This window comes from Oryza brachyantha, chromosome 3, assembly GCF_000231095.2.
Source record: "Oryza brachyantha chromosome 3, ObraRS2, whole genome shotgun sequence".
Classification (NCBI taxonomy): Eukaryota; Viridiplantae; Streptophyta; class Magnoliopsida; order Poales; family Poaceae; genus Oryza; species Oryza brachyantha.
The window spans coordinates 29,559,684-29,586,289 of record NC_023165.2 but is presented as its reverse complement, the minus strand read 5'-3'; the positions used below and the strand labels follow the sequence as shown (position 1 = coordinate 29,586,289).

The 26,606-nt window shown below is 39.6% G+C and overlaps 3 protein-coding genes across 3 annotated transcripts; all 3 read right to left on the bottom strand.

Annotated features, from left to right (window-relative positions):
• Nucleotides 1-874: 874 nt before the first annotated feature.
• Nucleotides 875-4,767, bottom strand: LOC102721912 (outer envelope pore protein 24, chloroplastic). Its single transcript, XM_006650863.1, has 3 exons — nucleotides 4,431-4,767; nucleotides 3,954-4,343; nucleotides 875-1,221 (listed from the first exon to the last, which is right to left on the bottom strand). The coding sequence occupies exons 1-3, from the start codon at nucleotides 4,632-4,634 to the stop codon at nucleotides 1,141-1,143; spliced, it is 675 nt and encodes a 224-aa protein (XP_006650926.1). The 5' UTR covers nucleotides 4,635-4,767; the 3' UTR covers nucleotides 875-1,140.
• A 71-nt stretch (nucleotides 4,768-4,838) lies between these two features.
• Nucleotides 4,839-6,412, bottom strand: LOC102712522. Its single transcript, XM_040522280.1, has one exon. It carries the CDS (start codon nucleotides 6,332-6,334, stop codon nucleotides 5,213-5,215), a length of 1,122 nt encoding a protein of 373 aa, XP_040378214.1. The 5' UTR covers nucleotides 6,335-6,412; the 3' UTR covers nucleotides 4,839-5,212.
• Nucleotides 6,413-14,825: 8,413 nt separating this feature from the next.
• LOC102721630 (probable WRKY transcription factor 14) lies at nucleotides 14,826-20,832 on the bottom strand. The gene is made up of 3 exons (XM_006650862.3): nucleotides 19,947-20,832; nucleotides 19,049-19,192; nucleotides 14,826-15,687 (listed from the first exon to the last, which is right to left on the bottom strand). The coding sequence occupies exons 1-3, from the start codon at nucleotides 20,387-20,389 to the stop codon at nucleotides 15,177-15,179; spliced, it is 1,098 nt and encodes a 365-aa protein (XP_006650925.1). The 5' UTR covers nucleotides 20,390-20,832; the 3' UTR covers nucleotides 14,826-15,176.
• Between the last annotated feature and the right edge of the window lie 5,774 nt (nucleotides 20,833-26,606).

The window sequence follows — 26,606 nt, the reverse complement described above, 5'->3', positions numbered from 1 at the left end:
GTTTTTTCAACTCTTACATGCCCCAGGACCAGGAACACATTCATTTCTGACGGTCAAGGAGGACCAAAGAAAGATTTCTAATTAGTGCTGAATTTGGTATACAGATGTTAGCTTCTAATTCTAAAGACAAAAATTTCACTTCATATACAACTATATGAATTAATTTACCTTTATAATCTATAGAGCCTTTAATCATAGAAATATATCTTTTTTGATCAATGTATTAGTTTCTCTTTTTCTTCTATTAACATAGCAATAAGTAACATCCCACATTCGTTTCATATTATAAGATTTTTAGCTGTCTTAGATTCATCCATTGACTAATATATATGGTTTATATGTGTTTAGATTTATTAGCATCGCTCATACAAGTCTAACTAAAAAAATACAAGTCTAACTAAAAATAGAAGGCTTATAAAATCAAGGAAACATGCGTAGACAGATGTTTCGTCATCCACAGACCGCAGACATTGAGCAACGCAACATCCAATCCATGGTAATATACAGCATACGCACCACCGCAACAAAGTTCGCTGACGTTTCTTCTGCCTTATGCCCACCTTGTCTTGTCCACCACACAAATGTAACAAATGCAACAAAAGTGTTGGTTCCTTTTCGACCACTCTTAATAATATAAGTACGATAGGTAGGCATAGATCACCCAGCAATGGTGATCACCATCCAATCCATAGTAACTACACCGCACAAATGCCACCCACCAAAGTGGCTGACTCTTCTTCCACCCAACGCCTACCTTGTCTTGCCCACACAAATATAACAGCAAACACAGTCCGCTAATTAAACCCTTTACATGCTCCCAGAAGGAAGGAAAGAACAACATCAAATGCATATCTGAACAAGCCACAAACACCAATGCTCGGGTGCTCGTCACCAACGCATTTTGTTCAATCATATCATGTGCATTAGTGCATATAACTGATGCTCGGTGTTCATTGTCAATGCCGTAGCATCTCCATGACAACTCCCATCATAGGGCAGGCAAAAATGATCAAAGTGCAGTAGGTATTGATGAATAATGGTCCACCCAGAAAGAATAGTTCCCAAGTACAAGAAACAACCAGTATGACAAGGGTGCTACTTAAGCAGGAGCTGCTTGCCTCCTAGAAGTAGAAGAGGCAATCAGACTTCGTAACTCCACGTACTCTCCGCTATTAACTTTGGCGCTTTGCTTTGGTCAGACAGATCAAATGCCGTTGCAACCTGAAGAAAGCACAGTCAGGACAAATAAAAATGGTCAGTAACTATACTAGTACAAGCTCCTCCACAGACATCTATAGTGAAGATAACAATAGGAAATTGCTCTTAGAGTTCTGAAGGGAGCTATTCAGGCAGTACACCAGTGCATGGTCACTGGTTTAAGCAGCGTTGCACAGATACATTTAAAGACAGAGTACTGTTGACATTCTTTACTAAATGAACTCAAACAAACAGGCAACAAATCCATATAACAAGCTAAATATTTATTCTTTGCCATCAATAGCACAATAGTCACAAAAATACGATACTGCATCATGGCATATATCATAATCTCCATTTATGTGAGATGGTAAGAGAGGAAGATAGTTTTCTGTGCAAACAGGTCCAGCTCCTGGGTTCAATTCCCCCCGGGAGCTAATTTTCAGAGTTGGCTTAAAAAGGGTCACTTGCTGACCCTTTTGGGTAAAAAACGTGTTAAGAAATGACCTATAACAGGGTAGTCGTGTTACTCGTGTATGGGGGAGGGACCTCAAAGCAGGGTCTGAACCATGGGGGGAGAATCCACGTGTCAAGAGGCCAGGGTTCATGGCCTTTCTCGACCAGCTTGGCTAAAGTTTCTTCTTAGTGCAAAGCAGTGGAAGCGGTCTTTCCCCCGCTGGTTGAGTATAGTAAGATAATCTTCTGTTGATAAGTGAGTAATATTAGCACTCTTCTACATCATTAGGAACCAAGGTTTTATAGGAGGGCCTGAAAATTGAACCAGATTTGACAAAAATTTGCTGAAGCTAAACAATGACCTTTTCTCAAAACAATAATATATGTAACATGATGACATCTGAGTTATTTTTCTGTGCTAGAACTGATAAGGTCATAAAGCTACACAATTTAGACTTATCTTCATCTATGATTTATGAAAAGCCAAAAGGCCATCTTCGTATTACATTTTATTTTGGAGATCATATGAAACATTAGAATAATGTATGAGCACTGCTATACGTACGACCAAGTTGTACGACTTCCGTCCGACTAAAAGCATGCAACCATCGTTCAATCAAAGGAGTGGCACTACAGCCGTTGATCAATTTAGTCGTACGTAAGTCATACAACTTGGTCGTATGTATAGCAATTTCCATAATGTATGCTGTAGAAAGTGAAAACATCCCTGTACAGAGAAAATACTGTCCACCATACAAAAAAAGCTATACAGATATCTAGATATATATTCACTTGATGCATAAATAAGCACATAGTCTAGAGACCTACGATTTTTATGGCACAAAAATTTTCCTGGTACATCCTTGTGGAATCAACAATTCCGTGCTGTCTCAACCCATTTATCTTGCTTTCTTATGTTTCATTTGTGTCTTGGTCTCTATCCTCATTCTTCCAATCTGGATCCTACTAATATTCATCAATCCTAAAGCAAGCTATATCATATTACTAATTGAAAACTTAAATAAAAGGTTGGCAGCTTAATAAACAGCCAAAATCGCTCGTTTTCTAGACATTCCAATTTTTTAACATGATTTCCTAGATATTTTTCAGAAAGGGCGAGGAATTGAACCCACAGGACCGCACTTTTATCAAACAAAAAACAAGACTTTATGAAACGATTTTAATAAACCTTTCAGAATCATCCAGATAGCGTAACACTTTTAGCGCACAGCAATTACAAAACCCTAGAAGCTAAAGTATTCCCTGATACATTCATGTAAAATAGCATACTGAAACACATGATACCACAGGAAAAGACAGCATCCTGCTGCTTTAAGTCTGGTATACACATGCATGAGCACAAAAGGCATTTCAGTACCAGAAAGAAAACATTACCACTGATAATGTATCCAATATCCTACACCCTTATCTTTTCTCTTATGCTTATACGCCAAAATTTTAATTTCAAGCATAAATTTGGTGTTGATTTTGGGGGTCTTTTCATCGTAGTTTTTTTTTCAGCCTTGGCTTTTAAATCGCTAAGAACATGTATATAAAATATTTATTCACAAATTATTTTTGTGTTTGCAAATGTCATTTGTTTTTTTCCCTAAAAAGGCCAAACGACTCCCCCCCCCCCTCCCTAAACACTTTGATTATCATATCCACCGACACAGGATCCCAGATTCGCATTCCCAGGATGAGAAGTAGTAACATAATTTCCCACAGTTATCACATAACACAAGCGAAATCCAAATCAATATCCAAAAAGGTAAGGGGGAAGCATTTGGTTAGTTCACTTTTGTTGGGGTATGTTTTATAGTGCTGAAATTTTTCTGTAAACTGCTGCTGCATTTCTGTTAATGGAATTGGGAGGGGGCCTGCCCTTCTTGATTTTTAAAAAATAACAATTGGTTTCATTGCCCAAGAGAAACCCAGGCAGCCATTTATTCATCGAATGAGTCAACTGGAAAGTGATTCCCTATTTCCTTCCTGATGATCACATCCTTGAACGACTGCACGTCCTTGAGTTGACCAGTTGCACATCCTCGAGCGGGAAACAAAAATTACAGTAGAGAAACAGGAATAAGCCTGTACAAGTGCAGATTTGGTTCATATCCTAGATAAGAAGACGTTCAGTTCCATACTTAGCAGAAATTGTTTCAATTACAGAATTCTGGTTCCAAACTCAGGTCTTGAAAACATTGCAGTTCAAAAGTAAAGTTTTGAATAGTGCATATTCACAAGGTAAGTTGTAGTATGCATGAGCAAAGGAGGGGAGAAGGAGAGCGCAGACGCACCTTGAAGGAACCACCGATGTTGGAGTCCCTGTTCCACTCGAGGGCGAGGAGCTTGGTGGAGGCGTGGTAGGTGCCCTTGATGGAATCCCCGCCTTGAAACTTGCGGGTGACGGCGAAGTCCCAAGCGTTCTTGGCGGTGTCGAAGCATGGCTCGATGGTTGTGAGGCGGTCTTGGCCGTGCGCGTAGGAGTACTTGACGCGGCATCCGGCGGAGCCGAGCGCGTGGCTGAGGCTGAGCTTGTTGGCCGGATCGAAGGTGAGGGAGCAGTCGAGGGCGGTGCGGGCCGGCGGGGCGTCGGGGCCGGGGGAGAGGTTGGTGGAGTGCGTGTAGGTGAGGCTGACGCGGCGGTCGAGCAGGAGCGCGGAGTTCATGAACTGGAAGCGCACGTCCTGCAGGAGGAGGAGGAGGAGGAGGAGTGAGTGAGATTGCGGGCGAGGTGGAGGAGGGGAGGGGAGAATCGGAGGAGAGGGAGTGACCTTGGTGTGCAGCTTGAGGTCGAGGAGGAAGGAGCCGGGCTTCTCGAGGGTGAGGGTGAGGCCCTGCAGCGAGGGACCCCGGGTGAAGGCGGCATCGGTGGCGGAGGCCTTGAAGCGGAGGTCGGCGGCGGAGGGGGTGACGGCGAGGGTGGCTGCGGCGGAGGCCTTGTCGCCCTCGTACCGGCCCTTGACGGTGGCCTTCATCGCTTCAACCGCAGCTCTCCTCTCGCCTCCTGAACTGGGAGTCGCCGCCGCCGTCTTTGGGTCTCCCTATCCCTTGGCTTCTCCTCCTGTTGGGTGGGCAGCGTTGGAATCGTCGTCCTCGTCGACTTCCACCAACCAACCCACCCACCCACCCGCCGGCCGTGAGATGGGCCAACATGACGGCCCAATAATAATAAAAAGACTCCATGGGCCGAGCCCAACAACGTGTTTCACCGGAAGGAAGAGCCACAGCCACAGCCACAGCCACAGCACAAGGGAGAAGTGTACAGCACACACAAGAACATCTCTCACTTGTAACAACAACACTTTTTGCTACATCCAGCCATCATAGGTCTACTGCTCTTGATTCAAGACATTTTTTTTCGAATAAATGAGTATGAGGATCTGTTTGTGAAACATAAGATTCAATCGGAAAAGGTTAAGTTTCCGGCTTTTGATTCATTTTCTGGACTGTGCAACTACAAATTTCAATTTTCAGAAATTGAGTATTATTTATTTCAAAGAGTTCCTGATTTCTGTGACAAACTCCCAAACAGGCCCCCCGAGCGTGACGAGGGTCAGGCCAGCGACGGATTGATCCATACGGGCTCCACGGTGGCCGAGTGCCCGCCGGAGATGGCCAGCGCCGCCACCTCCTCCTCCGCCAGCGAGTACACCCCGATGGCGTGCGGCACCATCATCTCCACCTCCCTCCGCGCCATGTACACGCAGTTCTCCCTGATGCCCGTCTCCGACCCGCCCGCCGTCCCCAACGACGCCACCGACCCCACGAACAGCGCCTGCCCGCCCAGCTCCTCCACGGCCTCCCACTTCCGCTCCTCCGCCGCGAACCGGAACACCTCCACCTCCACCTCCACCGCGTCCTGCCGCACGACGTACTCCCTCCGCACCACCACCAGCTCGCCGGACCTGTCCACCACCAGGTACATGCACAGCCGCCCGCGCACCCGCTGCTGCCCCGCCGCCACCGCCACCGCGTACCCCACCGGGTGCTGCGCCGCGCGCAGGACCGACACCGCCGCCACGCGCGCGCGCAGGCTCACCCGGTACGCCACCACCGTGCCGTCGCTGCCCAGCGCGCACAGCCGCCCGCGCCAGATCGCCATGTCCTCGAACCCTCCGTGCCTCGCGCCTTGCTCCTCCAGCGTCATCCAGCGACCGCCCTCCGGCTGCGTCTGGAGCAGCGCGATCGTGCCCGAGCGCCCCAGCACGGCCACCACCCATCCGGGGGAGGTGGGCGGCGCGGACAGCACAATCTTGGCCACCGGGAACACCGGGGGCCGGGGGATGGGCACGGATTCGCCGGAGGTGATGTTGCATAGGGCGATCTCCCGGTCGTCGTCGAAGGCCATCGCGAGCCAGCCGCCCAAGTGGCCGCAGCAGCGGGCGGCGCTGAGGCGGGAGGGGAGGGCGAAGGGGAGGATCTGGCGGCGGCGGAGGCTGAAGAAGGCGAGGATGCCTCCGGGTCCGGGGCGGCGGAGGAGGAGGCGGGGGCCATCGAAGGGGAGGTCGGAGGGGAAGGAGGCGCGCGCGCAGGTGCGCCAGGACGAGCAGACGAGGCGGACGGTGACACGGTCGAGGGGGCTCAGCAGCTTCATGATTCCTTCGAGGAGCTCCGGTGGGAGGTCCGGCCAGCCGCCAAAATCCGGCCTTGCGTTCCGCCGCCGGAGGGGATCCATTTTACTCTCTTCTTCTTCTTTCTTTCTTTCTTTCTTTCTTCCGGTTTGGGACACCGCACAGTTGTATCATACATACGGATTTTGATAAATTATGATACGTTTTGGTAATATTTATTAGTAAAATTTTATATTTTAAATGTGCTTCTTATGAAACAGGAAGAAGAGGGAGAAGGTCTACCATCACTGGCAGCGACGGAATCAACATGATCCCATTATAGGTTAACAGACAACTTGGTTTTATGGATTCATAATGTTTTTTTATACGTATTACGGTTAAGCAATTACTTACCAGCTACGTCATTTCGTGTAAGTCATTATTTTTTAATCTTACACTTGAAGTTTATTTAAGGTATTTTTAATGTATTTTATTTTTCAGTCTTTGCTTAATGTATATAAAAATTTTATTTATAAATTATTTTTTATTTATAAATACTTGTTTTGTTTTTTTTATAAAAAAGACAAATAATGAGCCATGTGTGAGAGTAGAGTATGTACGTTTCTTTGGGGAACAGAACTGATGTCTAATGTCATCTTTGTAATATGGAGATTTTTCTTGAAATCAGTGGGAAAAATTTCCCCTATACTAGAAAGAGTGAAATGTTTTTTTTTTCACTGGGGATTTTTTTTTAAAAAAAAATTGGTGGGTGGGTGGGTACAGAATGTGGCAAGTGGTGGAGGAAGGGATCAATCAATATTATCAAGGAAGGAATTCCTATTGTCGGTGAAAAAATGGGCCGTTAGCCCATCTGGGAGGCAGGGAGGAGCCCATTATAGTAAGGGCCGTACGCCTCACTAAACCGTTACTTGGGCTGAAAGCAGGCTAACTAGATTGCTCCCAACACTTTACCCTTTGCTCGCGTGGATTTTCCACTAGGCCTTGGTTGGGCCTTGACAATGCGCAAAAATTATTATGCAAAGAACCAAACAGGATCTCATATACCCGATTAATCTCTCAGAGAGAAATATTTTAAAATGCTTCCCTCCCTTTAATTGGAGTAATAATTACTAGAGCATCATGCAGTCCCTTATATTATGCAGGATTGTTTTGATTGCATCAATTCTTGATTTAACAAAAAAAACTTGGCAAAGAAAAGCCTTTTTTTTTTGGTGAAGTAGGTTGTCTGAATTGATAAAGAATTTGGATTAAGTTACTTCAAAGAAAATTTCTTTAACCTAATGGATTTTAATTAATTATGTTCCTTTACCATTTTTATGGTTTATTTGGCACTAAACCAAACTACAGTAGACATCATATCACTAGTCGATGTCTTTTGTTTGGAGTAACAATGATAAAAGTCTACATGTCAAACAATTGATTTTTTCTTCTTGAAATTTTTACTTTAAGAGAAACATTTGAGTAAATCGTTTCTTTCTATATACAGTGACAGCCCACTAAGCAATAGTTTTTTTTATTAAAAGCCAATTTTTTTTGAGACATGTCATCAACTTATTTCAGCACTTGGACCAATGTATTGCTTAAACATCCACTGTTACTCTATTTGTTTCAAAATTTTTACGATTAATATTTTTATTATTATTAGATGATAAAATATAATTAGTATTTACATGTAATTATTTTTAAAAAAGTTAACAAAAATTTTAAATAAGACAGGTGTGGTGACGTACACCGTAATTAAAAATGTATATTTTTTTTGCTAGGGGAGCAGTATCTATGGATGCGGTGCTTGGACAGGGCCGGAAAAGCGAGGTGGTACAGTAGCATGTCTGGCTCGGCAGGTCTCCAGTGGCAGTTGCTCTGACCAAAAGCCATTGTTGCATGCATGCCAAACAGCAGACCTGAAGCTGACCATGAGCAGACAGATCCATCATATCTCCAGATCAGACCACACGACGACCACACTTTCATCTCTCTCTATGCATATTTTCAGCTTTTTAGAGTGCGTTTGGTTCATGGATGAGATGATATGAGTTGGTTTAATCCCTGGTTACTAGAATGGGTTGATTCTATTTTTCTGTTTGGTTGGTAGGATGGATTAGTTCTGTTTTTTGTTTGGTTCGAGAGATGGGATGTGATAGAGTAAACTCATTTCTTGTTTGGTATAAGGGATGGAACCAAACAATTAACAATTGAGAGCTCCCCCCTCCCCCCTCCCTCGACGCGGCACGGCGAGCACCCTCCCTCCCGGTGGCTGCGGCGAGTTCCCCCCTCCCGGCACGATGAGCTCCCCTCCTCCCTACGGCCGCGGCTAGCTCCCCCATCCCCCAGCGCGGCGAGCTTGGCGAGCTTCCCCCGGTGGCCATGGCGAGCTCCCCTCCTCCCAACGGCCGCGGCGAGCTCCCCCCTCCTCCCGGCGCGGCATGACGAGCTCCCCCCGGTGGCGTGGCGCGGCAAGCTCCCCCCGGTGGCGCGGCGCGGCAAGCTCCCCTTCCCCCGGCGTGGCGAGCTCCCTCCCTCCCGACGCAGCGCGACGAGCTCACCCCCCTCCCCGGCGGCCGCAGCGAGCTCCCCTTCCCGGCGCGGCACGGCGAGCTCACCCCCCCACCCCGACGGCCACAGCGAGCTTCCCTTCCCGACACAGCGAGCTCGCCCCACCCCCGACGCAATCCCAGCCCGTCCCGGGTTGCCCCCATCCCACCATTTTGGTAGAACCATCCCACCCAGCATATTGAGAGAATATTTTCTACTGAGTTCAACCCAACCCACCTGGTCCATAAACCAAACACTGTCTAGGATGGGATAGTTCTATCCCATTCCATCATTAGAACCAAACACACCCTTAAGGGGTGTTGGTTTATAGGGACTTATTTTTAGTCCCTAGTCATATCAGATGTTTGGACACTAATTTGAAGTATTAAACATAGACTAATAAAAAAACTAATTTTATAAATGAGAGCTAATCCACGAGACGGATTTTTTAAGCCTAATTAATCCATAATTAGCAAAGGTTTACTGTAGCATCACCTAGGCTAATTATGAATTAATTAGGCTCATTAGATTCGTCTCGCGAATTAGTCAAAGATTATAGATGGGTTTTATTAATAGTGTATGTTTAATACTTCAGATTAATGTCTAACCATCCGATATGACATAGGCCTAAAAAGTTTAGCCCCATTTAAATAACCACTAAACTAGACGAGCGATACGAGATGATCGATCGATTTGTTCCTTTCCATTCCATCGTTAAGAGAGAAAAATCTCTTTTCCCCCAGGCCCCAGCTCTAGCTAGCCAGAGCTCCAACAGTACTACTGTACTACATTGTTCATACCGCAGGGAAGTATATTTAGATCTAGGCCCTGTTTAGTTAATATGTGAACATCTAAATAAATCATTAAATATATATATAAATATTAAAAATAATTAATATATGGCACAATCGAGTAAGCAACATATATATTCTACGAAAGTGTTATACATAACTCAAGTAAATACTTATTCTGTTTCATAATATAAGATTTTCTAGCATCGGTTAGATTCATATAAATGCTAATGAATCTAGACACACATATATATATATATATCAATTGATGAATTTAGTCAATGCTATAAAGTTTTATAATATGAAAACAGAGGTACTTTTGACTTTTTATTCCTTGTGCTTAGTATATGGTACTATATATATACGTACATCGCCTTTTTTTCATAAAAGTTTCTCAATCTTATAATCAAGTATATAAGTAAATTAGAAATAAATAGCATTAGAAATAATAAATCGGATGTAATATACTACGATGTCCAGATTATTCAGATTAGTAGTATTAGGATATGTCATAACTGGTACGATCTTTTTTAGAATGGAGGGAATAGATTTAGATATGAACTATGTAGATTTAAAGTACTATGTTTATGACAAATCTAGGGCTAAGTTTTATCATTATGAGACAAGAGAGTTATATATATCCCTGCTTATTTAAAAATAATGAGCCCAACACATTAAACAAAACATTCAGCTTACATTTATGGGAAATTATGTGATGGGCACATATTTATTCTTGGTAACCGCCTATTATTCAAAAGTGTGTTAATGACATATATATATATATATATATATATATATATATTCAGGGATGTGAAAGTGTAGCATACATATATATGATGGTTGTTGATCTTTTATGTATCAATTAAAAAGATAGAGTTGTGGACTCGAGCTCGCGTGTATTACTCCATCATATCTATCAAAAGGTCAAGAGGATGAGGATGCATGTAGAGTTTGAGAGAGGGAGACGACCAGTCTCTTGTTATCACGGAGTCACACAGGCACTTAAGCTAGCTGTTGCTTGCTTAATTGCTGCACTCTACACTCTGTTACTATAGCTGCTTCTGTTTTCTGCCGACCGATCCATCGAGCAATAAATATAAACATATATATATATATATATATATATATATATATATATATATATATATTTATTGGTGTTTATAAACATGCTACGTTACCAATCTGTACGTATATATATAAACATGCATATGCACATACATTGGTGTTTAACTTTTAAACGTCGATATTAATTAATTGTCAGAATGTTGAAAATGAAGTGTTTGGTGACCCGATGAAAGTAGTCTTTTTTTCACAAATAAAAAACACCGGCTTTGAGTAATATACTCTATTTGTTTTAAAATAGGAGTTAATACACGTACTAAACTCTATAAATATATGCTTGCAATCTGATATACCGAGGGGACACCTAGCTAACACTAGTAATGTTCCTACAGTGATATCAAATTGAATAGGAAAAGTAGTATTGCTAGCCGACGCTCTGAAGAACGTGTGTATATATAATTAAAATTATATGAATATATATGCATCTCGCAAAAAACAAAAAGAAGATAATATTTGAAACAGCAGTAGTGTACTCGTAGTACGTTCTGCCTGCAGGTAGCAGTGTTGGTCGTTGGTTCCATATATTTCTTGGCATGCAAAGATCGAATCGTAGCTAGCTAGCCCCCGGCCTGTCTGCAGCTAGCTTTCTTCACTTGTCACATCGATTGATCGCTGCATTCTCTGCAATGTACTCCCTTCCTCCGTCTCATAAATTAATTTTTTACTTTTTATTTAACTCTTCGTTTTATTTAAAAAAATTACGATTATTAAAAAATCTAAAAAATATCATTGACAAATATCTAAGTCTAAGAAATATCATTTATGAGTGCAAGTTCTAAGAAATATCATCATACAAATGAATTTGTCTAAAATGTAATTACCGTTAGGGTTCCGTTCATGAAAAACACTGTTCATACTATAGCACTTAACGAAAAAATTGACGGAACCCTAACGTCAATAGCAATTTTTAGACAAATTTATTTGTATGATGGTATTTCTTAGAACTCACACTCGTCGATGATATTTATTAGAATTAAGTGTTTGTCAATGTCATTTGTTAGATTTTCTCTATATTAATTTTATATTTTATAACAGAGTACTATTTATATTTTATCATTTAATAATAATAAAAGTACTCATTATAAATTTTTTTAAAATAACACAGACAGATGATTAAATGTTAAGCATAAATAGTTTAAAAATACTAACTTTGTGCGGCGGAGGGAGCAATTTAGGATCATGTACATACATATATATGTATATATATATATGTATATATATATATATATATATATATATGCATGTGTGTGGATCGCTCTATCGCATGCTGGTATTACCTACAGTACTAACTTAACCACAAGCTGATCTCCACTGTCCGTGTGACATGCATGTACTGTTACTTCCCAGCTTCTTGCTCTTGCATCCTTCGTGTTCACATCTCCTCCACAACTCTCCCTGCTGCATCCAGCAGACAAAACGACGAATATATACAGCCAGCCGACTTTATTATTTTAGAGTCAATTATTCTACAAACAGCTGTACTGTACCATATTAATTACTAATGTTTTAATCCTACATGCTACTAATAGTCAATCCTACGTACTACCATTAGCCTATACTCTCAAAGGGATTGATCAATAGTAGGGATCGAATAACAATGGTGATAAGTGGTGAATTTCCCACCTTCCCATCACTAACTGTTAACTTCTGATATCTAGGACCACTGAGGTACAACCTTAGAGCTCGTAAGCATGATTATACTTGCACACTAATAATAAATAGAGCCTTTTTCACCCAAGTAAAAAGTTGGCAAGCAAAAACCTCTAATTAATTCTATAATTTAAGCTCTAAAATTTAAAATAGATTTTCTCTTTTGAAATGTTCCGATGCGGTTTTTTTAAATTAATTCCATAGCAATATATTAGTATTTTACTCCTATGCAAAATATTGCTATCACCTGCCATGATGCCAAGCTAGGAGTATGTGCGAATTAACGCTACCATAAAATATTTTAAATGTGACACGATATTGGTATCGGTTAGAAAAAAAAGATGATACTAATAAGGGGATTCCTACCCCACCCCCTCAACATGCGGACATCCTCGACAAACAAAATCCAACACTTGTATCGTATCAGCGCCTATTTCAATATCGAGATTAATGTTAAAAATCAGCACCAGTGTCTCTCACACACACGTGCCTGTTTTTAGATGAACCAGGAAAAAAGGAGCCAAGCCAAACCAAACTTGCAAAAGAAAAATCTTAGCTCTCTCTCCCCCTTCTCTCTCCTTAAGTAGTCCTCTCCCTAGCCGCACCACCAGCAAGCGGAGGACTCCTCACCATCCCCAAATCCAGTTGTCTTCCTGATTAGCTTGGTGTTGGATGGCGGCAGGGGGCATGGGCACCGGTTACGACACTCATGTTTGGTTATTCATCTTATTTAAATAATATACGTCGTTGTAAAACTAAAAAAATTATGTTGACATATTGTAAAGGAGTAGCTAGCATGGTGGTGCCTTCAAAGGGGGTATATATACGTATACCCTTTTGAATTAGCGGAGGTTTCTAGCGCAATATCATGTGGAGCTATATATTAAAAATAGGAATAGATTTAATATACAATTATCACCTATGTTCTATTTACACATAGAGCCCTTTTTATGTGCTCCCTCTTACCTCTTGAGTGGTAAGACCAAACAACAAACCCTAGCCATTTTAATTCAAAAACAAACAAATACTAGTCTTTGATTAAAAAATATTCTCACCTCATTATTAAAAAAATGGAGCAAGAAGGGAAAGAAACAATGACCATAAATAGTCTTTATTGATTGAGTGACACATGCAAGAAAATAGTGGGTAAATAAAGCAACAAATTAATTTATTTTGTTCAGTTGAATATGACTACAGATGGAAGTTCTAAAATTCAAAGTAAATTTATTATATTTTATACTTAAAACAAATACATGTTTGGTTTAAACTTTAAAATTCTGTATATGTGAAAGAAAAATGAAATACAATTCAAAATTTTTAATCTTTATAGATTTTAAAATGATTAATATCTGAATTCTTATTATGAGATTTTGATCATAGAGTTTTAATTTTATTCATATCCAATATATATGTAGTAGATCTATATGTATAGCTACTGAATTTAAAAGCAACTTTTTGCATGTTGTAATCCAAATACGAAAATAAGGCAAGTAAAAAGTCTTTTCATTCATACTTTTTTATAAGCAGAAGTCTTTATATAGAAGGTTCAATAGAATTCATTACACTACAACAAAAGCCTTACATAATGGTACTTTTGTAGAGACAAATTGAAAAATGTCTCTAAAATTAAGACTCCTATAGCATAGAGACATTGTTTAGACGTATTTTGCAAATTGCCTATAATGTTTTTACTCTAGAGACACTTTAGAGGCAATTTTCTAACCTAATTTTCTAAATTAATCTTATAGAGACATCTTTGTGACACTTTATAATTTGCCTCATATGTATCGGTATTTTGTTGAGGCATTTTAACCTTCTTAAAGACACTTTATTCGAGGTTAAAACATACTAAATAACTAAATATATGTAAGACATGATATTAATTAACAAGTAATCACCTAAGGTCAAGATGGTTAGTGAATGCAATATAAATAACTCTACCTCAATAGGTTCTGAGTTTAAGGATTGCTATGTGCAAAAAAGGTATATATTTTTTTTTCAAGTTTTCTACAATGGTTTGCTACGGTGGTCATATAATTAAACGTCTCTATAAAAGTGCTGCAAGGCATAGAGACACTTTATAAATTGTCTCTTTGTTTGTAAAGACAAATCACCACAGGGCACTTATAAGGCATTTTTGAAAGTGCCTCTATCTTGTTGTAAAGGTATTTGAAAAATGTCTCTATAGTATTTGAAAAGTGTCGCTACAGCATATTTTTGTTATAGTGTTATTTCCTATTTTGTGATATATTATCTCTAATGAGGTAAGATAAATGTCAATCACACAATTGATGGGCAATGAACGTGGAGTACTCTAAAATTCATATTTTGCATATAAATATATCAATTATTTTATTACATTATAGTTTAATCTGGACGTAGCTACCAATACCATGGCGACCCAATTAATTAATAAGGCTGCAAATATTTTTCTTTTTGTTACTAGTGTGATAATTTCTTAAGTCCTCCAAAATGAATATGTATATATGGTGGTCCTGATCTTGACATATCATAATTAATATATATAATATAGGGATACACATGTAGTAACTGACATGATTAAACTAGCCAATTACATATATATTGAAGTCGTCGACACAGAACGCCAATCAAAACATGTAGAGGGATTGCACATTTTATTTAGCTTGATGTAAATACAGTATACCTCAGCATGATATATATGCGCGCAAACAACGCCATATATATGGCGTCCAAGGCGTGCCCATTGCACTGCGCACTTGTCATGATGTATTAATTGTTCGAACTAGAATTCGATCAATTTCCTCTCCCCGGCCTCCAATATGAAAAGTTTTTCAGATATCATATATATATTGTGTTACCTGCAGTTTAATTAGAACTTGTGCCGCTGATGATCGTAGCTGCTGCTGCTGCTGGTCATGGAGTAAACCATGTTTGCATTGATCATAGTAGGATTGATACCACTGTCGGGCTCCAACTCCTCCAGCTCTGCGAAAACCTCATCAGCTGCTGCAGATTGTAAGCCGCCGCCGTTGCCAAGGCCAGCGGCGGCGGCCTCCGTCGTCATCATCATCATGTTGGCATGTTGGCCGCCGAGCACGTCGGCGTAGAGATTGCATGACGAAGAGGAGGAGGAAGAAGAAGAGCTTGTGCATGGAGTGATCTGCAGTGCAGCCGGCAGCTTGTGGTGGTGCCTGCTGCCGGAGGTGGAGGCGTGGGTGTGATGAGAGCGCGCGTATCCGGCGAGCACATTGCGTTGCATCGGCCATGGGTGGTTGTGCTCCGCCGTGTAGGTGATGACCAGCATGTTGGGGTCGCTGCGGCTGCGCTCCACCTGCTTCCTCGCCATACATCCCTTTGAGCTGCTGCATCTGTAGTAACCTCTGCATACACCACCATAAAATTAATCAATGACTAAAGTCCATTATTTTTTATTTTTTATGATCAGACACATTAATGCAAAACTATATTGGGGGCATGTCTGCAGTCTATGAATGGATCGGTTGATATCAATTCTGAATATGTCACATTAAATTTCAAACTGGTTAATTAGGGTACTTTAACTATACTTACCTCGGTTATATATATATATACATATAAAAAAGCATATTGCTGGCTATGATGTATACATCCCGTTGTCCAGATAACTAGAGAATGTTTATATTTTAGAATATACATATCCAAAATGAAGTCCAGACCACTGCCCCAATCAATGGTTAATTTCAGGAGAAATTTACTTAATTCTGAGTGGAACAACATACGTACTAACCATATAATATATGCAAGTTGGTTCTAAAACTCAATATATTAGTTACTGGCATATGCTTTTAATAAATTCAGCCTGAAAATTATATGTTTACCTTTTAAATTTGAAAAAAAAAATCAAACATAACTATTTAGATAGAACTTTTTTTCTCAAAAGCTGAAAGCAACTTTTTGGCAGTCTTGCAATATCAACTACCTCAACAACTACAAATGTTGGACTCATGCAGTTTGGATTACAGAAGAATATATATAAGAGCACCACTCTACCACAGCATATATATTATGTTAAACCAGAATGAAGGCATGCATGGTCCGGCTCGCTTCTTAAATATCCTGTTGCAATATATATACTCTGAATTTGATGAAACAGTGCGTGTGTGATGTGGTATGTATAAACAACATTAATTAGTATTATACAGTTCACCATTATTATCTTTTTCGTTGATATACAATGCAAAACATATTCTAATCCTTTTTGGGGGTTTCAGATGCTATACTGACTTTTTAGGCTTTCTAAGTGCAAAATAACCAAATACACACAAATAATAAATTATGTGCAAGTAAATGTATAATATATTTTTTGAGGGTATGTATATATAATGATTTTGAAAGACCAAATTTAGATCACTATATTCACATACCAACTACTAATTTCTCACAAATGATACTATGTTAGGTCATTGTGCTGAACCACTTATGTTAGTAGATCCCCATGCATGGATATATCATATATGGAAGAATTCATTTGAGGATATATGTACATTTTGGGGGTTGCTTGGGTAGGTATATATAATCCCTCAGACGATGATGAAAATTCCAATATGAAGTGATTATATATGCCCGATTAATCCATGTATTAGCTAGGTCGGCCAAGCACCATTGAAACCGAGCACTATACACACATAAATGAAATAAACACCTTATCATGAGACAATTCTCAAATAATAATAATAGACAGGCATTATCTGTGACAATGTTGCTGAATAATTCATCATATTCATACCTAAATACATGTTCTTTTTTACTTGATATATATAGGTAAAAAAAGATATTGCTAAATTCATGTTATTTTTACTTGATATTTTGTTCGATGTTTTGGAATATAAATATGCATGCATCATATCAAATTGTGCCGTAATTTTGGGATCTACCTTCACGTTGGTTGGTTTCAGCCAATAACCCGTGGAAAAATAAACAAGACAACAAAATGTGATTTCAGGGTAGGACTTCTATATTTCTACTCCTAGCTGTTATTTTAAAAAAGAAGGTTGAAAAATAGAAAATGATAAAACACATTGAATATTTTTAAATAACTTTGAAAATACAAATTTTGGTTGCAACTTATAAGCCAACAGTCAAACAATGAGGAACTTAACGTAATCAAGCTACGTAATTAATTCAAGTTGTGGGCTACCAATAAAAATGTTTTTTTCAATTTTAAAAAAGGGAATATGGATTTAGATGCACTTCCATACTCCATATTTAAGCCCAATTGAGAACTTATGGGCACGAGTCAAAAAATAGCTCAAGACACTTTGTTACCCTTACATTTATATTATATTGGGGGAAATATGGCTCTGTAATATTTGGGACGCAAGACACTTTGTTACACTTCATATATATTATATTGGAAAATATGGGGCTATTTATTTGCGGCAAGAGTATAATTAATTTATTTTAAAGGAAATCTTTCATAAAAGAAAAGTTGAGAAAATACCTATAATTTCTTAAACGACTTACATTTAGCAAAGAGTTTGAAAAAGGCTAAAACAGCTTATGCTTGGAGTTAGAGGAGATTATATATTTCAAAAAAAAAATTAACTATGCTAAACCAATCAAAAAGACAAATTTTGTTACAGGATATCATGATTTTGTGGTTTTAGTTGTAAGGCACGCACAAAGTGACTTTTGGGGGGAAGACACTCTTTAAACATGAAAATTAGTTTGTGGACGCTGCGCTCATTAGCATATTCATTTATGATTGAATAGAAGAGAGAAATAACATGAAAGTTCTGAAAAGAGAGAAATAACATGAAAGTTCTGAATACCCATATGCCCACTTGTAAGGTCTCTTATATAAATATATGTCCATCTCGGAATATTTAAGGATTTTCCACTCTTAAATGTGGCAATTAACCCATGTGTCTATGGCATGTAGGTCTAGTTAAATGCCCTCCCTATCTCTACGTCTCCCTTTCGTGCACATGTCCTGCATATAAGCATCTAAGTTCTGAAATGTTGCCGTAGGCCATTGAGACACTCTCGCACCCTGGCCTTAGCATCTCTGATGACGTTGGCCTTCTCTCGTTGCCTTGCCGTGTCACATGGAGACCTAGCATGTGGACCCATGGATATTTTAGAACTTTTGCACGATTTATCTCTCTTGTTCAACCAAACATGAATATTCTAATGGCCAGAGTGTCCACGAACTAATTTCCATATTTACTAGGTGCATTCCCCTAATTAAAAGTCCTTTTGTATGTTGTCCTATATCTAGAACCACGAAGTCATGATGTCTATAGCAAAATTTGTCATCAAAATATGGTCGAAACAAGAAATATGGAAGCTACTTGTTAGCTAGCTAACTTATGAAAAAGGATGGGCATGTTTTTGATGCTTTTGCCAGCTGATAAAGTACCTGCAGATATATATGAGCAATAGAATATTAATAAAAATTGCACAATAAAATGAATTAATTCCTAGCGGGAGCAAAACATAACTAAGCACATAACAGGAATAATGAAGTACGAAAGATATCTGATGAGATATTGATGTCAATAAACTTGGCATAAATCAGATCATCGAACATTTAGTATTACGAGATATTTAATTACAATTATGCACAAAGTGATCAATGTTTGTGATTAATGAACAGAAGATATTATTGATGAGATCTCGATCGATGTCTTGAGATATATGAACAAATTTAAGTGAGTGATTGTCAAACTAATTAAACAAATGGGCGGTTAATTAATTTACCGTGGATAAGGAGAGCCCTTGATGGGTTTCTGGCCGTACTTCCTCCACGCCCACAGATCAGACGGAATCACCTCTCCTCCACCTCCCCGCCCGCTCGTCGCCGGCGGCGCCGGGATGCACACCACCTTCTTCACCTCGTTCTTCCTGTACGTAGTATATATTAAGGGATATTGCGACAATTGCTGCTTGTGAATAAATTAGGACCAAAATATATAGTTGGGGCGGTTAGCTAGCTTTTCATTGGAAATCAACTGTATCATTTGAGAAACACATATATATGGAACCAAGAAAATTAAGAGAAACTGAAATTACGCTTGATTAAATTAGTTCCAAACCTGTCAAAGAGTTGTACATTGGCCGCCTGCATGGCCAAGTACACCAGCCAGCAAAGAAAATTACATTTAGATATACAGTTGCTATAGCCAGATATTAGCGCATCTGAATGCATATATATACTGAAAATTAACCATGCAGGAAGAGAGCTCTGACGAATTGATCATCAGCATGCGCTTGGGTGGGCGGGCGGGCGTACAACTCTGACGAAATGGTTACGCGTGCATCAAATGCCAATCCATGAAATTAACTCTGCTAGCTAGCTTAAATTAAGCTCAGAAAGTCAGAATGACTTGTAATCTCCCAATATATGTACCGGAAGAAACGCTGAAATGAGAGAGCCAAAGACGATATATATGCACACATGAACTAATGGGAACATCAAAGGTGGTGAGAAATATAGATAAATTAACTGGGGGAGCACACAGAGGGGATCAGGGGAATGACAAATTATCTCCCTTTTCTTCGAGAAGAACTGGTGTATATATGGATCAGGACCGGGAATAGAAGTGATCGATCGAAAAATGATTAGTTCCAAGAAAGTTAAAATTTGTTAAGCATGCACCTCTTCATCATTTGATGGTGAGCAGACGGCGTCAGTGGCGAGATCCTGGTAGCGTCTTCTCCATCATCGGCAGCACCAGCTGCGGCGCCGGCCATCACCACGTCGCCGCACTGGGAGATCTGAACGGCCAGCGGCCGAGGCATCCCATAGCCGCCGCTGGGTGGCAGCTGGTACGAATAGTCGACCGTGGACGGCGCCGCCCCGGTGCCGAACACCGCCGCCGCGTCGGAGTAACCGATGCTCGTGGGGCGGTGAAGCTCGGAGGCGCCCTGCAGGTGGTCGTAAGGGATGGTGGGGTAGTATTGATGAGGCGGCATGGGAGGGGGAGGAGGAAGAGGCGAGTGGTGGTGACGTGCATTTGCACGGGCCACGACGTCGGCGAGGTCGCCAGCAGCGGCTTGTACAGCAGAGGCGGCGTTGGCCTCCTCCTCCGTCATATCCATAGTGGCGTGCTCGCTCTTTCTAGTTTCTGTCTGATGAGTCGTCGTCGTAGCTAGCTGCTGCTGCTGCTAGTAATAACAGTACACACGGCACGGCACGGCACAGGAGGCCACTCCCGGCCAGCCTTGTCTGCAGGAGAGCAGTGCAGTGGTGCACGCACTCACAGTGCTTGCTACCCGGCCTGCTACTGGCCGGCCGGCTATCTAATTTGGCTTTCTCTCTCTCTCACATGCATGACATATGCCTGTGTGAGTGAGATAGAGCTAGCAGAGCTAGTTCGATTGCTCGATATATATGTGGATGCTATCTATCAGAGGACTCAGAATCAGATCGATCGATCATCGATATTGGTATCTACAAGGAAGGAAGATATTTGCAAAGAAGCAGATAGCAATACAAGGAAGGAAGGAAGAAAGGATCGATATGGTCGCAATGCATGCGAGCGAGCGTGTGTCTTTTCAGTCGTCGGTCATCGCAGTCGACCAACAAGTAGTATTTATTTGGGCACCAGCTACAGGAGCAACCACTGTTCGTTCGGCCACACAAACAACTGTAGATTGCATGCATGTCCCAGCCTATTGCAACACAGCAAGTCAGATTTATGCAACAAGCTAAGCTCGATGATGGCCACCATGGGCATTCATCCGGAGCCGGCCACTTGCTAGCTTTTCTTTGCTTTTCCCCTCCCTCTCCTCCCTTCGATGCATCTCTATGATCTCGATCTTCTCTCCATGCATAGTATGAGAGCCGGTACAAATAAATCACCTATAAATATATTTTAAAGAGATAAAGAGATAAGAGAAGATACGTGGACTATTAATTTGTAACCGGCTGTACACGGACTTTAAGATAAAATATGTGTATAACATGTGACAGCATACATGATGTTTTACAGGTAACTATTATATACTATTTATATACTATTGAACTTGGTGTGAGAGATTGAGAGATGGGGGAAAACGACGAGGGGACAGAGACATGCATGGTCGCACTTATGATAGAGAGAGAGAGAGATTGGGGGCATTCATGCATGCATGCATGCAGATATGCAGTGTAGGGCAATTAACCTTCATTTGTTTGTTGGCTCACCTGTTTCTTTCAATTACTAATCGACATCTCGCTCGTTTTCATCCCCCTTCCTTCTTTCAGCACCTTTAACTTGTTTTCCATCCATCGGTTGCGTCTGTTGGCAAATAACTTAATTAGGAATGCTTCCGCATGAATATATTACGGGCCGGATTACTAGCATTAATGGTGGCGCGCGGTAATTAAATTTCATGGTCCTCACCAGCGGTGCAGGGTCAGGCCGGTTAATTTGTCATGCATGGGTATATAGAGCTGATTAAAAAACCATTGCATGCTCCACTAAAACTAACTTGAAGGTTTTTTAGCAAAAATTATGAACAAGTAATTATGCATGCATGATCCGCTCTTGCACAGCAGCAAAGGCAAAGAGAGATAAGCCGTGGCGGACGGAGTCAAGCCGTACATACATGAGTGCATATATATGTGATTGGGGATATATAGGAAGGGAAGAGATATATAAGAAGAATAATCCACACAAATCCCAGTACAATCCTAAACATCCAAAATTAGACTGCAGTTTATGATGTTTTCGAGTGACTGAAAATAGACACCCATATATATATAACATATCTATGTGCACCATTGGTACGTACAGTTGTGGAGTTATGAGTGCATAAATCCAGCAAGTGAGGTTCATATCCTAGCTAATGTCCACAACTATTGTTGTGCACATCCTTAATTAGTTGGAGCGGAAGCCGCTCCTTTGGCCAAAACGAAATTTACAGATATATACTTTTATTCTCAGAGCTTTAATTTTAACTAAAAGTAACTAATTAATTGCATAACCTTGTTTTTTTATAGTAACCTGAAATATTAAAATACATTTTATATATAGGACATAGGGACTAATTAATTCAAAGAATCACTTCTAATATTGTTTCCTAAATTAAAGTCATGGAAAACGCTAAATATATATGGCCGAAGTATATAAGTCCAAAAAAGCACTGAACATACGTACCGAGATAGGACCGTTCTTAATATACTTTTTGATATAATTAACAATATTGCTGCATGCGCCACTTTCTGTTAAGTTAATTTAGTTAATTTAACATGTACGCGTACGTACTTGCTATCTGTTGCCTTATATTTATACTTATAAGTTAAATTTTATTTTTAGTTGATTTTGAGACTTTTTATTTTAGTTTATTTTCATCATTTATATTTAAATTGCTAAGAATATATATATATATATTAATCATAAATAAGTCATTTTGCTTATGCTTAATATAAGCCTAAAGATGAGGCTAGGTTACTTGTTTATATATATATATATATATATATATATATATATATATATATATATATATATATATATATATATATATATATATATATATACTATTCAAGATCAATATTTGATATTTGTACAATAGCAACTTTCTTTACTAAACAATATTTGACGTTGAGTATACACCTTTAAACAATAGTTGTAATATAAATGTCGTGTACATACTATAATAATTGTTATATTCCGAAAAAAAACCATGATCTCATATACGAGCAACTATGCGTGTATAACAAACAGACAATATGCACGTTACACTGCTTATAGAATTAATTAGTATATATATGTAACTATAGGCCGACATACGATGTTTACATACATTTGTTATTAGTGTATTGTTGGTACAATGAGGACCCATTATATTCGTGGCTGGTCTTAGCATGCATTATTAATATTGGCATCCAATGATATCTACGTCAGTTCACATATATCTTTTACATAGTTAGAAAATTAGTATTTAACGCAGCTGTTAATTTATTGTTGATCGCTTAGGGGAGATAAAAGCTGCCCTAGAAATTAGTTATGATCCATTGAGAAAGGCACTAGAGGGCTATAACATTAGGTCTGTCTCAATGCATGTTTTATAGCGGTATCATGCACATTAAATAATAGGATGCTACATCAGCAAAATTGCTGACTTGACAGGGTCACTAAATGAAAGAGTTTCATAAGATGAGAGAAGAGTTTTATCCCCATAAAATTCATATGGCTCTCAGTTACTTAGTTTACGGTCTTGGTAACTATGCCACTATGCATTGAGACTGACCTTAGTCACATGTCTAGCGTATGGCATAAGTAATAGTACTCACACGATTCTACTCACCTTAGTATAAATTAATCCTGACGTTAAGAAATATTTATTAGTTGATATATAGAGAGGCACACAGTAAGGTAGCACATCCATATATATATTATCCATGCGTGTAGAAAATGGCATGCAGCGTTACAACATGTGTAATACTGCAGGTTATTTTTTTCTTTGTGATAGTAAATACAGGGAGTCGATTAACTAATATAGTAAATACAGGGAGTCGATTAACTAATGAATCCCATGTACGTATGAGTCAGTAAAAGATCCATCGATGGAGCTAGCTAGCTAACTGATGTGACTTATCAAGCGACAAATTAAGCAACTCGGGACACGGTAGGAGAGGGGACGTTGTTCGATCAATAGCCCGATATATAGAAATTAATATATTTATAGAGATATCTTAATTAATTACCAGAAGGCATATGCATGAGCATGATAAGGATAATCGATCTCTGCATAACATAAATATGAATCTTCCTGCCTGCAACTCTGCAAGAGCCAGCAAGATGCATGGTCCAAGCATATATTGGTCCACAACTCCACACACACGCACATCGATCTCTTTCTGATCGATCGACGACTTATTACTGTGCAGTGGGCGAGCTTGGCTGCAGCTGCAGGCAGGCAGCTTTCCCAACAAAAGCAAACAAAATCCCAGAGCATCCAACTGTGGCCATCCCAGAGAAATGCACTGTGCCAGCAACACTTCACATTCTCGGTCTCTCTCTGCAATGAAAATGGTTCTTTTGATCGACTTAATTTAAGCTAGCTAGGTCGAGCCATCGACAGCTTGATTGACATCTTTTGCTCTTGAAGCACTAGTTAGTTTCATTGAATAAATCATTATTCCGAGAAACATAGGTTAATACGCCCGAGAAGCATGGTGGTCCAGCCTAATTAATGACTTCTCAAGTCTCTGAGATGTGCTATCACAATTGCTTTGTTGGTAAGGAGTGTCTATTTTTTTACAAAACACTTTATCCATATGGTTGGGCTATTAGCTTTTAAGTCTCTATCCTACCTACATGGGTTTCTAGCTCACATTAGAGCAGATACAATAGCATGCTATAAGCCAGCTATAAGCCTATTTTAAATAGATAAGAGAGGAGAGAGAAGAGATGTGAGTTACTAATTTATAGCCAGCTGCATACGAACTCTAAGACACAGTGTGTGTATGACTTGTGGGACCATGTACTAATGTTTCATAGGTAACTATTATATGAGTTCGCTATTAGATTGACTATAGATGAATTGGAGCTAGTAGTTGGCTATACTATTGAACTTACTCTGCGCTAGCATATTTCGTTTAAAGCTACCAATTTTATTTTCTCTACGTGGCATTTGTTATATCAAGAGAGTGAAATTCGTGAAGCATTAATCCACATAAATAAACATGTCCAAAACTTCCTTGAAGTTTAAAGCTGATGGAAGCAAATCTCAGGCACATTGTGTTGCGTTGAGTCTACAGAATGACTACCTTAATTAGCTTTAGCTAGATTGAAGGAGCTAGCTAGCTAGCTACAAAAATACTCCATCGATCGTCCTGCTTCAATTTGGCGGTACCAAGATTCAATTCAACGGCTACTAGGGAAAATGGGCCAAGGCACCAATAGTTCTATTGAGGGGCTAGCTCCGGTGTATTTTACTGATAATAGAATTTAATCTATATCGTTGATCTATTTTTATCAAACCATTGTGATTAAATTATACTACCAATAATATTAGGTGTAGTAGATATTTGAAGGGGCAATATCGTCCTTTTTGTTGTGATCTTTATTGAAAAAACAAAATTATAAAATAATGCTAATCAAGTAATTAATAAAGTATGAAATTACTTTTTTTTACTAATATATAATACTACAAGTAAAATGGACCGAAGATTTGTCCTCATCGTAGGATGTGAACCTAACTACCTAACCTGCTTTCTGTGGTCAATTTTCAAAAGCGCATTCACTCATCCATCGTCTTGGGACCTTGGATCTCTAGCTATCTCGTACATATAGTTACAGGAGTTGCATATGCATATTAAGTCATCATGCCATTAATTAATATTACCATAATTAAGCATTCAGATTATTTTCTCTCTTAATTTACTTCCAAAACCTTAACCGAAGCATATGTATCGGTGGTACACCACATTTTCCCAAGGGAATGAGTCATTAATTGGCAAGCGTATGATCTACTTTTGAAGAGCTTTTTTTTTACCATTCTTTAAATTAATATATTTGGAGATATCTTAATTACCAGAATGCATACATCATAAGGATAATCTCTACATAAATATGAATCTTCCTACCTGCAACTCTGCAACACGATGGTCCAACCATTGGTCCACAACTCCACGCACACGCACATCGATCAATCTTTATCTCTCTTTCTTTCTGGTCGATTAAACTACTTGTTAGGCCAGTCTCAATGTATGTTTCATGATAATATCATGCACATTAAATATGGTGCCATATCAGCAAAATTACTGACTTTGCAGAGTCATTAAATGAGGAAGTTTCATGGGATAAGAGAATTTTATCCCCATAAAACTCATCTAGCTCGGTTACCTAGTTTACAATCATGTTAACTATGCCATAAAACTATATATTGATATTGGCCTTACTGTGGACGAGCTTGGCTACAGCTGCAGGCAGCTTTTCATAGACTTCCCACGAAAGCAAACAAAATCCAAGAGCATCCAATTGTGGCCATCCCAGGGAAATGCACTGTGCCACTTCACATTCTCGGTCTCTCTGCAATGAAAATGGTTATTTTGATCGACTTTAAGCTAGCTAGGTCGAGCCATCGACAGCTTGATTGAGATTTTTTGCTCTTGAAGCACTAGTTAGTTCCATTGAATTAATCATTATTCCGAGAAACATATGTTAGTACGCCCGAGAAGCATGGTGGTCCATGCGTTAGGTGAGCCCAACTAAGAGCAAGTATAATAGCAGACTATAAATTAGCTAAATGCTTATGTGGAGAAGAGAGTGGATGAGAGAGAGAGTGTAAGAAGGCTGTAAGCTTATAACCAGCTCAGGCACAAGAA

Bases quoted from the DNA above. Each gene is read 5' to 3' on its own strand.
- LOC102721912 (XM_006650863.1), bottom strand. From the start codon at position 4,634: ATGAAGGCCACCGTCAAGGGCCGGTACGAGGGCGACAAGGCCTCCGCC. The intron at 4,344-4,430 runs GTCACTCCCTCT...CTCCTCCTGCAG, and splicing joins ACCTCAAGCTGCACACCAAG to GACGTGCGCTTCCAGTTCAT. The intron at 1,222-3,953 runs GTGCGTCTGCGC...TGCTTTCTTCAG, and splicing joins ACATCGGTGGTTCCTTCAAG to GTTGCAACGGCATTTGATCT.
- LOC102712522 (XM_040522280.1), bottom strand. From the start codon at position 6,334: ATGGATCCCCTCCGGCGGCGGAACGCAAGGCCGGATTTTGGCGGCTGG.
- LOC102721630 (XM_006650862.3), bottom strand. From the start codon at position 20,389: ATGGATATGACGGAGGAGGAGGCCAACGCCGCCTCTGCTGTACAAGCC. The intron at 19,193-19,946 runs GTGCATGCTTAA...TACTACGTACAG, and splicing joins CACCATCAAATGATGAAGAG to GAAGAACGAGGTGAAGAAGG. The intron at 15,688-19,048 runs GTAAATTAATTA...TGGTGTATGCAG, and splicing joins AAGGGCTCTCCTTATCCACG to AGGTTACTACAGATGCAGCA.